The sequence below is a fragment of the Trachinotus anak genome, unplaced genomic scaffold (assembly GCF_046630095.1).
Source record: "Trachinotus anak isolate AG129_WGS33_773 ecotype Australia unplaced genomic scaffold, CSIRO_AGI_Tana_v1 ptg000016l, whole genome shotgun sequence".
Taxonomy (NCBI): Eukaryota; Metazoa; Chordata; class Actinopteri; order Carangiformes; family Carangidae; genus Trachinotus; species Trachinotus anak.
The window spans coordinates 11,215,713-11,229,271 of record NW_027273867.1 but is presented as its reverse complement, the minus strand read 5'-3'; the positions used below and the strand labels follow the sequence as shown (position 1 = coordinate 11,229,271).

The following is a 13,559-nucleotide window of genomic DNA, read 5'->3' as shown; positions in this document are numbered from 1 at the left end:
AAAATACTACATTATGACTAAATCTTCATAAGTATTATCAGCAAGTACGATTTATGTTATGTACACAAATATGATTGTTATACTGTTATATATATTACCTTACTGCATTATTGGTAGTCAATAAATTAATGTAGTAGTCGTGGTTACTGTTCAAGTTGGTCTGGCTGGAGCTAATTTTAACAGCATTATTTACTAAACTTATTTAAACTGTAAAAATGTGTCATATTGTAGAAGCTGATCAAATGTTTTGTATGTAAAATCTCAATTAGCAAAATAACTATAGCTGTCAATAAACATAGTGGGCATAAAGTAAAACGTTTCCCTCTGAAGTAGAGTTATACTGAACATAAACTGGAGGTACTCAAGTAAAGTACAAGCATACTGAAACTGTACGAAAGTACAGTACTTGAGTAAATGTACTTGATGACATTCCACCAATGATTTCCTTTCCAAAAATTAGCAAGCAATGAGGCAAAAGTAAAACAGTTTTGTTTAGGTTTTACAGATTACACCCCACTTCCAAAGCTAATTACTTTACATTAACCTTGTATAAGGCCTTCAACACCATTAAACACCTGCCTATATTCTCCTTTCTGTGCGTTCATGTTTTTATAACAAACAATTATCAAATTCTTCTTCCTGCTTAAGTTTTTAGTTTGCTCCAATTAAGACCTTAAATCTGTTGGTACAAAGTCTGGTGAGTCAGGTCTTGAAAAACTGCACGTGTTTCCTATCTTGTGGTTAACATTAGTAATTATTTGATTTTAGGAAAGAAAAAAAAAAAAAAAAAAAAAGTCTGTGATTATTTCTGTCAAAATGTCAACATCAATCTCCAGAACACAATTCCACTCTGATTGAGACTTAAGTTCCTCAACTCTAAATCAGTTTTGAATGACACATGGCAGAACTTGTTGAGCTGAGCTGTGTAGGCTCTGTATTCAGACGGAAAGCCTTTTCTTCTCACTTATGTTCCTCTGCCTGAACCCTCTAAGCCTCTACAGCCAGTGGAGTGGAGAGACACTGAACATGAGTCCTAAATTACAGCCTTACTAAAGAAACAAAAACAAACCAATAGAGTGACCTGTTTCTTATTACCAAACAAGCCGCGCTGAACGAGGGGAGAAAGGAAAGGAGGAAAGAAACAACTTTTTTATAAAGACAGACAGGGAGGGAAAGAGAGCGAGAGAAAGAGGTGATATTTACTTCAGCCTTACCTTCAGAGGGAAGACAGCTTATGCATTGTTTTTTTTACACTTTAATGAGGCAATAAATATACAGCCTTTAACTCTTTAAAGGAGAGGCAGCTCCAGAGCCTGCCGTTTATATTATCAGCTTTTATAGACCTGTCAACACTCAGTCGTCTTTCAGTGTTTTTTTTTTTTTCTTTTTTTGTCCTTCTGGCTGAGACACAACTGCATTTCATGTGCCATGTTACGTTGCAATTTTTATGAACTCAGCATTCCACCAAATTATGCATTTATTTTTTAAGTGCTAAAATTCAGAGCACTGCGCCGCCTGTACTTAACAGAAATTACTCAGGTTATTATCAAATTAAAATGGCTTTACAGAAAAATGAAATAAAAAGAAATCAGAGCACAGACATTTATTGCATGTGGGAACAAACAGGCCTTTAATGCAACATAAGCTGCAGCTATTAATGTTTTTAATAGGTAATAAAGAAGGGAGTTCTTTATTTGGTGCCATGGTGAAGTTCTTTAATCTAACAAATGGCAAAGAGAAAAAGAGAGTGAGAGCAAAAAAAAAAAAAAAAAAACATTACGAATTCTGTAATGTATCACAATAAAGCAACTTTGACAAGTCTATAATCTCAGTCACAAGTTATTTGCTTTTGGTGAAATGGTAGGCCGATGCAAGTGGCAGACACTGCAGTCGGTGTTTGTGCATGGCATGATGTGTGTTATGTTTTTCATGCAATTTTCCACTTGCATGTGAGTCTCATAACTCACAGGCATTGGGATATTCATTAACCTTTGGGAGACGCAGAAAAACAGCGGACCTTTTAATTGCCACCAAGACAACGTCACTCTAATTGATCCTTTTAAATATGAAAATTTACATATGTGCATATATAATCAGCAGCAATGATCTTGCACCCTGTCGACAGCAACAATTAAAATGAAATTCACTTACTCTTCCCTGTTTGCGAGCGGGATGTGTGCACTGCATTTCAAATCAAGCCTAATGTGCTAACGCCTCGCACACCTACAGAAGGCTGGCATTAGACTTGTTTAAATCAATTAGGCAAATGTGAAATAAGCAACGAGTACAAATGTCTTCCCTTTTCACCTCGGAGCTTCCAGGCATCAGAGTAATGGTGCCAATCAATGCACACACACACACACACACACACACACACACACATTGTGCTACCCACCCCCTCCTCCTTCTTCATCTCCATCCCGTAGTTGCCAGCAGCCCTCTCCACCTCCAAACCTAACCTTACCTTCTTTACAGACGAGGTACAGTATTTTTGTTTGTGGATACAACCATAAGAGAACAGATGAGTGGAGGTCAGACCCCCATGTAAACAAAAGAGGACTTTGTATGCAAACTTCTTCAGTGACACATTTAAGAGGAACAGTCACAGTGCTCTGTCTGGATTGGCTAAAAAATGTCTCTGTTAAATGTCAAATGCAAAGACACAGGTGTAGTGTTGAGACCTGAACTTTTATTTCATGTTTACATGACACCATTAGGAGTTTGGAGGAGGACTGCATACCGATTCGAATTTGTTAGCTGACCAGCACATATGTTAAACCGCAGGTTTACTTTCTCCATAACTTTGTTTTCATCAAGTAAGAACGTGCTTATCTCTGTAATGTTGTTTTTTTAATAATTCAAAAGAAGACAAGTGGTAAGATGATTTTTAAAAAGTGATTAAATAAAGACAAAGTAATAAGACCACAATATATGAAAAGACAGACAAGACATAATAAACACCATAACGGCAATATTTTAAAATGAGTGAGAAATGGGGGGGTTATTATTTTTCAAGGATCAGCATATGATTCCAGGTCTCTTGTGCAGCACATTACAGCAGCTGCTGTGTACATGCTAATGGTTCAGTGAGACACAAAGCACATCTGTGCAAACTTTACTACGGTATTATTTTGTCTAATCCTGTAAATCAGAGGCAGCGTTACTCACCAAAAGAGGTCACTCCATTGCCCGCTTTATCAAACAGCAGGAAGGCGACCATGAAGAGGGAGTCTGGGGCACACAGCACTGACTCAAAGGCTACAAACTCCTGGAAGGAGATCAACCTGAGAGAAGAGAGGAGGGTAGAGAGACAGAGAGCAGGTAGGTTTGTAAAAGACTGTAAGATGCTGTCATTTGAGTTGATTCATTACTACAGTATTTCAGGTTTCTTGTATAAATACTTCATAAGCTACATACGTAAGACACTGAGACTCTAATATTCATTAAGCCATACATAATAAAGACTTGACCTTAGTTACATGAATAAAATTAAATATTGAATTCAAAAAAACAAGTTATCTTAACACTGCATTAAACTAAAAACTAGTACACTAGTTTCAACCTATCAATCTGCGCTACAAGTAATTCAAGCTGCCTTTTATTCAGTAGTCTGTTCTTCCATATGTAATGTCATAAACTCATCGAGTGTGACAGCAAGAAAAGAAAACATTTTAAAAAGCTCAGTGTGTGTTCCCGGTCTGAGCTGGCAGCTGGTATGGAGAGGGCCAACTTTACACCAGCGAGGAAAAAAATTATTAAATAGGAAGTTTTATATTTTAGTGTGCCATTTTAAACAAGTAGGCAGGCAAGGCGGGAGTTGGGAGCCAGTTGAGGAAATATAATTCATTTCAATGAAATTGTAACACAATATGAGAGACGGCAAGATGGAAAAAATTTGAAATTGTGAACTTGATTTATCTGTATCAACACTGAAACTCAGGTTATGAGTCTTTTCTTTACAGCACTTCCTCTTTTTTGTGTTATATTATTATATCTTCTGGCTCTCCATAGTAACACATATGCCCACTAGCATCATCAACAAGAAAAAAATAAAAATAAACATAAACATTGCTATTGTGTGAACCCACTGAGAGCCCCCTTGGGAGAGTCCTGCTGTGGGGAACTGGACCACGCAGTCTTGCCTTTATTTCGGTCCTGGTTCACAGTTGCACACAAAGTCCATTATGAATTTCACAAATGGATCTGATAATTACAGGAGGGGTCAGTGCTAATGAGCCGTCCCCGAGCATCCATCTATTAAACCTATTTCAATTTCCAAGGGGGAGTGTAGAGAGTAAAGAGGAGGGGGGTGGAGGGGGTGCAATGATTACATTTTCCTGGTTGCTTTAATTAATTATGTTACTGATGAAATTTAGATGTTTGTTTGGAGATGGACTGTTTCAAGTTTGGGCGTAGGTGCTTATGTGCATCTTTATACTGCATGTACCTGTATGCAGAGGATATACTGTACAGATGAGACAGACTGAGAAGGAAAAGAGCTGTGCATTGACAAAAGTATTGGTTATCAAAATAATACCAAGAAAGGGGACCTATTCTGAAAATTGTTGAGTACCAGAGATACTTTAGATTACTGGCTTTTGAATCTAGTCTACAAGAATGTAATTTCTCCCTTCAAACATTCACGAGGAAAAAAAAAATGGTGAACACAAAAGCTGCTTTCAATACAAACTCAGAAATACATACTTGTATCATTCAAGACAACAGTGGATTAGAAAAGAAAAGATTTGTGTGTGTCGGAAAGAGCTCAACAGAAGAACCACGAGAAGTCAGGAGAGGGAGTAAAAGTGAGCAAACAGTTCTCCACTGCGGCAAATGAAATCAGCTGTCATTGTTTCAAAGGCAAGACTAATTTTTTTATCAACTAAGCAGGTAGTTCTTAAGAGCAGGGCCCTGCTGATGGCAAGTAGGTGGAAGGGGACACAAAAGCACACAGCTGTGACTGTGGATCCACTGCTAAAAACAAATCCAGTACCATTGTCGCTCATGCTGCTGGAATATTATCAAACTTTCCAATAATGATCATTCATGACAGATGTATAGTACACTCTGAACTTAAACCTCAGAGAGGTTAATAAATGAGTTTTAGCAGGTACAGGCTGCAATGCAAAGACTCATAGCACTAGTTTCCCAGGCAGAACTGAGGGAAAAAGTCAGATTTCTTTTTCTTTTTTCTTTTTTTATTCACACGCATCAATTTACATACACACTGGTCATCTTGTCTGTGTTTTCCCAGACGTGGATAATCAGCATATTAGTGTAACTGAGAGGGCTGTTGATCACTGAGGGATTGGGCCATGGTTTAGACCAAGGAGTCCAGACAAGATCCAGGGGGCATCTCCATAACACGCACTAGAAACATTCCACGTACTCATAAGCATTTACACACAGCTCTGTAGCCGGGGATGAAGCTTATGATGGTTGATTAGCAGCGCCATGACGGCTGCGAAATGATTACCACGAGACGGGGAAGCCATCGTTTTTGCTATGCAGACCCAACCCCAACGAGACACTCAATAATCAAATAAACCGACAGCATCTCCCAACCATCAAGTGCTATGGCATGTGTCCAGGGCTGCCCGATCCATGTACTATGCAGCCTGGGATGAACTTTGGAGACAAGGCTAATGTGATACTGTGGCATGGCATCTCCTCAGCGAACTGTGTACTTACTTTACTCCACAGGACTTTGTTAAATCTTTAAACAGGCACAGACATATCTGTGACATGTATCGGACGGGAGATGTAACACACAAGACATAAACAAAGACTGTATTCTTGCATGTGCTTCTATAGATGACAGCTGAATGATGCTTCTGTTAAGATGCAAATACAATGCGATTTAAAGTGTCTGTGCTGCATAAAAACTCCACCCTGCATTCCATATATTTTTGTTTGTTTTTATATTATCTTCACCACCCGGCTTTTATCTCTGTCTCTTCTCAGCAGGCATCTAAATACTCTCCTCTGAACCGAATGCCAGGCTTGGAAACATTGTTTACAAGTAACATAAAAGCATGGTGTTGGTTCGGCCTGGCTGATAGAAAGACAGCTCTGCTTCTTTGATAGTAGTGGGAGAGAGGGGCCTGGAGGGGCTTCAATAATCCCCTGTCCCTGGCATCTTGGCATTGTTACTGACAGCCTTCCACCCACCCAGAGCATGCTTGCACACAGACATATGCACACAGACACATCCCAGAATCACACATACACACACACCCAGGTGAGTGCTAGCTGCCAGGATCTTTTCGGTTTATAAGAGTGGACACCCACCAGTCCAAGGCCAGAATGCCCACAGCAGCTGGCAGACTGCTATTTTCCCAGCACGCTCCCTTAACAAAGTTTTTTTTTTTTTTTTGGAAACCTACAAGAGTCTATGGGGAAAATGTCTTTTCTTCACACTTGAACAGATGCCTCTATCAAAATATCAGAGGGAAGAAGGAATAGAGAAGCAGAACGGTAGGGAGTCTAAAGGAGCCAAAAGGAGATGTAGGGAGCTTGGAGTGCATTATGGTATGTGAGAGTGTAATGAAAAGTCATGATGAAGGAGAAAGCATGTAAATAAAGGCAAAAGAGAGGACATAAATAAGTTGAGTGAAAGAGGAAAATCTTTAAACCATCTTGCAGTTCTGAATGTCAGTTCACACATACACAAAATGTTTGATCCGTGGAAATTGAGACATCTCAAAAGTCCTGTCTCTATTTCTCTCTCTCTCTTTATTATCTATCTGTCTATCTATCTATCTGCCTGTTCATCTGTCTCACTGGGAGCAACGAGAATAAGAGGGAGAAAAGTGATTTCCACATAACAGATTGTTACGACTGTCACTATATCCCCTGATTTACACAGTCACAGAGAGGGAGGCAGACAAATGCATTTTCTCTGTTTACACCCTGGCATCTAAGTAAAATTTCTCTCACACAGCTACACCCCAACAGAAAAGTAAGCGAGCATGCTGCCTGCCGTCCGACCCCCCGCTAAATCTATTACCCCTGACTCATCTTGTTGAAATGGAGTCCTACCTGACAAAAACAGCAGCAGGCGCACTAGCTTCAAATACACTACGCACATATACCAACCAAAACTTATTGTTCACAAACATATTTGCATGAGATCGGGCGAGCTGGATGAAAAATACAGCCACTAAAGTGGTTTGTTTTGTCTTGCTCCCCGTTCTTTTCATAAGGTTTGCACGGCTGAGCGCTTGAAAAACAATGCATTTGTGTTTTCAGCTAGCACAGACGAGAGGGACGTTGCCGCATCTCCACTCTTTCTATATCTATTTGCTTTGTGCTCATGAGACGCTGGTCTGCAGAATAATCATCTACACTCTTTGTCTCGTCAAATCATTTATCCATCAAAGTTCAGGAGGAAAATAACACATCACAAAGTATTAGCATCAAAAAAAAAAAAAGAATCACTTCTAAACCAAGGTCTAAACATTATTCGGGAGACCAGAGATTCAAAAAAAAAACTTTTTTTCCTGTTTTGCCCCCATATCATTTCCATTCCCCTCCACAAAACCAAAATGAGGTTTAGATACAAAGCCTGGGCCATGGGTTCCTAATAGATTTACCCTGATGCCACGGCCACCATTTATCCTGCTCCAAAGCTGCACAATGCAACGGAGTGCTCCTGAATAGCATGGGCAATTACAGTGCATGTGTGCGTTTTTTATGTGTATTGTGCGTGCGCGTGTGGGTACCTTGCTCTCTCTTTTTCCAATTCCAAAACCCCCACTACTCCATCTCACCGTCCTCTGTACATGCAGGCACACACACTACACACATACACACACACACACATACACACACACACACACACACACACACACACACACCTTAAAGCAGATGTAATAACATGAAACTAACGCAGCCATGTGCACTTTGCTCTTTGTAGAAGCCCAGGTGGTTACCATGGCAATGTAGGGTTTTTTTTTTTTAATCTTTTTTGACTTACCCTAACATTTTATTACCCATCATTATGTATCATTAAATACATACATATTAATGTAAAAAACAGGGGTGATGGAGATGGGGGGAGGAGTAAGTGTGAAATTGGGGGTGTATCTACAAAGAAGGAAACACCTGAAAGGGGCCTTTGGTGGTTTGATGTCTCCTTGCTATGTAATTCAAGTACTAACATCCCTCTGTGCATTTTTTACACCAAAGGATTCAGTCATAGATTTGTTTATAAAATGCAAAATAACACTAGAAAGGTAGTTATACATGATCAAAGGGATACATAATGGATATACTGATAGCTTTGAAAAGAGTCTGTCATAAGCTTACTTAATAGTTGGCTTAATATTAATGAGAGAAGATGAATTTCTGGCATAAAGAGAGGTTCAGCATAACAATTTCACAGTCAGATCAGCAGAGATCTGCCAGAGATATTTTCAAACAGTGATGATGTCAATCCTCATGAGACACCCTTTGGTTGATTCTCTAATTTTATTATTACATTTACAACCTACGGTTATATTTGCTCTGTATCTATCACATCTAGTGTGACAAATCATACCACTTACAATAGCAGTATACCCTCCCAACAGCAAGGATTATCTATGCAATTTAAAGTGTACAAGCATCTTAATTTATGTGAAACGTTTGAAATGTTAGAAACACCTACCCATCTTTCTTCTGGTCCACCACTCCAGCCAGCAGCTTTGTGGCCTCATCCGACAGACGGATGTCAGTATGGGCATGGAGGAAACGGCTCACAAAATCCTGCGGTGACATGAAGTGCTCATCATTCTTCTTAACGCTGGCATACTGTAAAAAGAAACAGATACAGACAGGAGGACAGATGCTGGGCTTTAGAATTTGCTAAAAGAAGAAACAAACATAAATCGAACGATGAGTGAAAAGCTTCTTTGATAAGAGGCAAACACAAAAGAGAAAACAAAAATATATGGGTAAAATCCCACCTTTTCAAAGATGGCTTTCAACTCAGTGGGGTCGGCCCTCCTAGGCAGAATTGCCTGCAAAACAATAAGTGAACATTTTATGAATACAACTTTCATCCACAATGAGCGAACACAATGGCCCACTGCGTATCAATACCACACTTACATTATCGTCCTGGTGTGTCTTGGTGCATTGTTTGAGCAACACTGTGGAACAGTGGCTCCCAACCTTTTTTGGCTTGTGCCCCTAAAAACAAAGCTTTATCTTTATCCTAAACTCAAGGTGCGCTTACGAGCTTTTTATGGAGCTTTTGACTTTATTCATATGTATACACATGAGCAAGTTCCAGTCAGTGTGGCAGTCTGTGAATTTCAAAACCTCTTGGAAAAACTAGTAGATGAATACAGAGTTTACTATGTTTCATCACAAACCTAATCTGGCGTATCAGAAGATTGTTCTGCTCTGCTCTCATTGACCAGCTTGTGACCGTTCAGATTTATCCTGTGCCCCACTGGAGGGTCCCAAAACCCCAACATCAACCCCTGCTGGTTGATGTTAGTGTGATGTTTTAAAAACAGCTGTTAAAAACTGTTAATTTATTCATATTAGAAGTTGATGTGAGTGTGTGAGAGTGAAAATTACACCAGCTCCAGGACATAGTGACTGCAAACAAACAATGACAGCACAACCATGTTACAAGGTCTCCTTAAGTCTGTAGAAACGTCTGGCACCTGCAGGTAGTTTATGACAAGATGCCACAACATGTAGCATGATGCTAACCAAGGTTACCGGTGAGTACAACCGGCTCATTAGCAGGTACCAGCCGGTAAAGTGGCAGAGACAGGGCCTGGGGGGGAGCAGGGTGGATAAAAAGCAGCAACAGAATCATTGCTGCACTTTGCATCATTTTTGAAACGACAGTCAGTCACTTTGACTTAGGCACTGTTAGCTAAATATACCTGGACTAGCTAACCGGCTATAGTAAAGCCTCAATGTCATTGCCGTATGGCTAGTGTTAACCTCTAGCACATCCTCTTAATAGGCTAACCGGCGGACAGCGAGCCCTCCGGGGACAGACCGCCTACCGGGCGGAGAGCTCCGGAGGAGACACTGCCGGGACCCAGCACATCACCGGCAAGGCGACAGCTCTGCAGAGAGAGGAGAAAGTGATGTGGAAAACTCATCGGCTGCTTACCTTTGCTGCCATGCTAAGCGAGCTCACCGTCAAATAGTCCCGTTCACTTCCTCCTGCGTGACGACGTTTCCATGGAGATCAGGAGGAGGATGAAAGAGGATCAGCTGGTCAGTGGCTTGCGCGTGTCAGATCCATTCAATGATCCATTAATGTGATTGTCAGTCTGTGTGTGTGTGTGTGTGTGTGTGTGTGTGTGTGTGTGTGTTTGTCAGATCCCTGTGTCTTCTATTAAACTTTTTTTTCCACTTATCTTACAGGGCCTAAGGTGATGCAGGGCCCCTGAACAAGGGCCTCTTAGTATGTTATAGTATGTCATACCAAGTGTCATCTAGTATCAATTCTTCATCCAGCTGCCCAATGCATACAACTAGTGAAGCTATTTAAATGGCTCCCTTTGAAGAAATCTGCATCACAAGTTTATTCTATTTCCTATGCTTCATATTCTATATAAAGTAAGGAAAGTGTGTACAAACTTTTGACTGGTACAATATAGTATATAGTATTTGTATCTGTGAAGAAGAGAGTGTCTGTGGATTTGATAACAGCTTCTACTCATCCCCAGCATGAACAAAAATATTTCAGCCATCAACAACCTGCCAAAATATATATAGACTAAACTATATATATATAATTCATACTCAACAGTGCATGTGTTATAGGACTTAATTGTATCTCCTATGGTATTACTGTGAAATTATATTCATCCTCCATCAGCATCAAAGTTTTTGCTGCAATATTCTCTCCGAGCTGTAGTGTGAATGAAACATAGTTATTATTGTGTGGGTTTATTCTTCTGCACATCGAATCTCTACTGTACTACGGAACACAGGTCTGTAGACATCAGTATGAAAGTCTTAGTTCCTTCCTCACGCCTCTTCTTTCCTCACAGTAAATGGTTCCTATACTTTATTTCCAGCTTTTCCAGACCATCTGTGCTTTGTGCCGGGAGGGAAAAAGGTGCAGAGAGAATTTCATGACTACAAAAGCAAAGGTTAACATTACTCACAGCATAAAAACAATTTAAAAGGGAGCAAAAGGGCTCTAATGGCCCGACAGTCTTCAAAGAAAATGTATTTTGCGCTCAGAATAATTCATAGCTTTTTGCTGGTGGCTTTTCAGCTTCCCGGAGACCCAGCATGAACCACTGTATTTTTCCCAGCAGGCTCTCTGCTCCTCGCAAAATGGCCTTCGCCAGGGCATACCTCGCATCCCCTCCAAATATTGACAGCACTGAGTCCATCGCTTATTGGAAAAATGGCTGTAAGTAATGTTTTATCAGCAGATGCAATCTCCACACCTGTATTTTCTCCTGTCATATGACAATATTTGACAAGATTAATGATTTGATCCCATGACATTTTATTTCCCATCACTGTCAATCTGCCAGCAAACAACTCTTACTTGTGGCATTTAGTGTAGGAAGCATGTAGCAGCATTTGCTTTGCTCTTGTATTATTCATGAACTGCAAAATTTACTTGAGGCATATAAACTACAGTGTTCAGCGACTCTGACATGAAACTCTTGACTGTTTACATGGAAAAATCTTTAAAACTTACACTCTCTGAAATGATGTTGCTTGTCATTTCCAGAACAGCACTTTAGTCTCTATTTTTAGCATTCAAACCAACAATGATTCTGTCAGCCGCCACAGAGTAAGTGGCTAATAATGATAAACCTTGTGACCTTTGAACTTCCACGGCTTGAGGGGTCTCCTGCCCACGTCCCCAAGGGCCCACGTGTCCTGACAGCTTGAGTGATGAGTGGCGGACGGCTGTCTCAATTTGCCTTCTCCTATTTTTAACTCACCCTAAACACAGAGCTTCCAAAATAGACCAGAGCTCTAAACAAATGATTAATAGGGCATTTAGGGCCTCCCTACTGACCAGCGTGTCCCTATTAACAGCCAATAACGGAGGCCCTCTGGGGTCAAAAGGTTTAAAGACTTTCTAATAAAAGTAACACAGACATGGGGATGTGTTTTGGAGGAGAAAAAGTTGTGTCTCAGTTTGAAATGCTGACAAGTTAATAATCCCTTCTCAAATGGCCCTACCGCAGTAAAATGGCCAGTTTGTTCTTACTTTTATTGCTATCATCTGTCAGTCACTCACATCTCCTTTTTTTCTCTTCTTAAGTGGACTGAAAGAGCTAAAACAGATTTACAGTAATGTTCTCGCTGGGGCTTTATTCTCATTCCCCACTCTTTCTTTTCTTTTTCAGTTTGAATGTGAATTCTTATTGTATTTTTAGGCAGGAAATGCCTAATGGATTCCCAAAGACGCATTCATGACATGGTAATGAGATTCAAATTTGTAAGACATTTTTGACCTGAAAAAGGAGGCCGCTTGTGGCAATGGCTTTGTCCTGTTTTCGACTGCTCAGGAACACCATCACTCTGACTATTCCCGTTTGGTTTTTTTTTTTTTTTGTTTTTGTTTTTTAAATTTTTTAGAATTGTATGCGATGGAGACACAAAGGCAAAAAGGCTTCAAATGTAGAAGTAACTAAGGAATATATTGATCTGTCACTTACTGTCAAAACAGGTTTTCCTAGGGTTGGTGGAGAGCATGGGTCAAATGTAAGTTGCACTGTATTATGTTATTGCACTGGATCATTGTTTTTTTTTGTTTTGTTTTGTTTTCTTTTTAGCACAACATGTCATCATTTCAAAAAATGTTTCTTTTAAATAAATCATCTTTATTGTTTATATTCATCCCCAAAAAGTATATAGTAAGTATAATAAAGTACGTAAGTCAACTTTACAGTTCATTCAGCTCAGAATATGTATTTATATACAAATGTCCTCCTCCCTCCCCCACCCACCACACTGCCTCTCCATCAAACCCCAAGATGGGCAAATGTAAAATCTCTAAATGCATCAATAGACTTTTAAAAGTGTTACTGAGGTAAAGATTTTGCTGTCACAAGTGCTCCCTCCCAGGCCCTCAGAACCTCCAGTTTGAGCCAATCGATCCCAGCCGCAGATAAATCTATATATATATATATATAACTCAATATACAGTATCTATATATGCACCACACCATTGATAGAGCAACAGTGAATGTGGAAGCCTCCATCTACTCGTTCTCAGTCTTGCTGCTCTAGATCCAACCAACCCTAGTTTCCCCTGGGATATAAATAAGTTGGAGTCTTCAGGGGTATAAGCATCCAATAAAATTATAATAAATATCTACAAGGGGGCATGTCCCATGTTGTATGCAGGAAAGTCCCCAACTGATTTAATTTGCAAAGATTAAAATTTGGAAGGACTGCCAGCTTCATTGAGTATCTTTTCCTTGGGGTAAAGCAAGGTCTGTGTACAAATTTGAAGTGTAACAGCTGATGGTTCCAGCTATGTGAAGAAAATGTGATATTATTCAATTTTTTTTGCCAATTCATTGATATAGCTAAATGAGCAAGATTTTTAGTCTGTATTG

General features: G+C 39.8%; 1 protein-coding gene and 1 long non-coding RNA gene across 4 annotated transcripts in view; one reads left to right on the top strand and one right to left on the bottom strand.

Annotated features, from left to right (window-relative positions):
• LOC139634674 (electrogenic aspartate/glutamate antiporter SLC25A13, mitochondrial) overlaps window positions 1-10,261 on the bottom strand; it is a 47,283-nt gene extending 37,022 nt beyond the window's left edge. The window contains exons 1-4 of one of the 3 annotated variants that reach the window (XM_071501287.1): window positions 10,124-10,261; window positions 8,949-9,002; window positions 8,651-8,793; window positions 3,169-3,284 (exon numbers count right to left, since the gene is read on the bottom strand). In XM_071501287.1, coding sequence (XP_071357388.1) covers window positions 3,169-3,284; window positions 8,651-8,793; window positions 8,949-9,002; window positions 10,124-10,135 — 325 coding nt within the window. In that variant the 5' untranslated portion in view covers window positions 10,136-10,261. Of the gene's footprint in view, window positions 1-3,168; window positions 3,285-7,724; window positions 7,800-8,650; window positions 8,794-8,948; window positions 9,003-10,123 lie in introns of those variants that run through there. The other 2 variants (XM_071501288.1, XM_071501290.1) reach the window with 2 other exon arrangements.
• Window positions 9,267-12,971, top strand: LOC139634679 (uncharacterized). Its single transcript, XR_011694020.1, has 4 exons — window positions 9,267-9,719; window positions 9,971-10,230; window positions 11,040-11,114; window positions 11,243-12,971. It is a non-coding gene; the product is annotated as an uncharacterized lncRNA (long non-coding RNA).
• The last annotated feature ends 588 nt before the right edge of the window (window positions 12,972-13,559 follow it).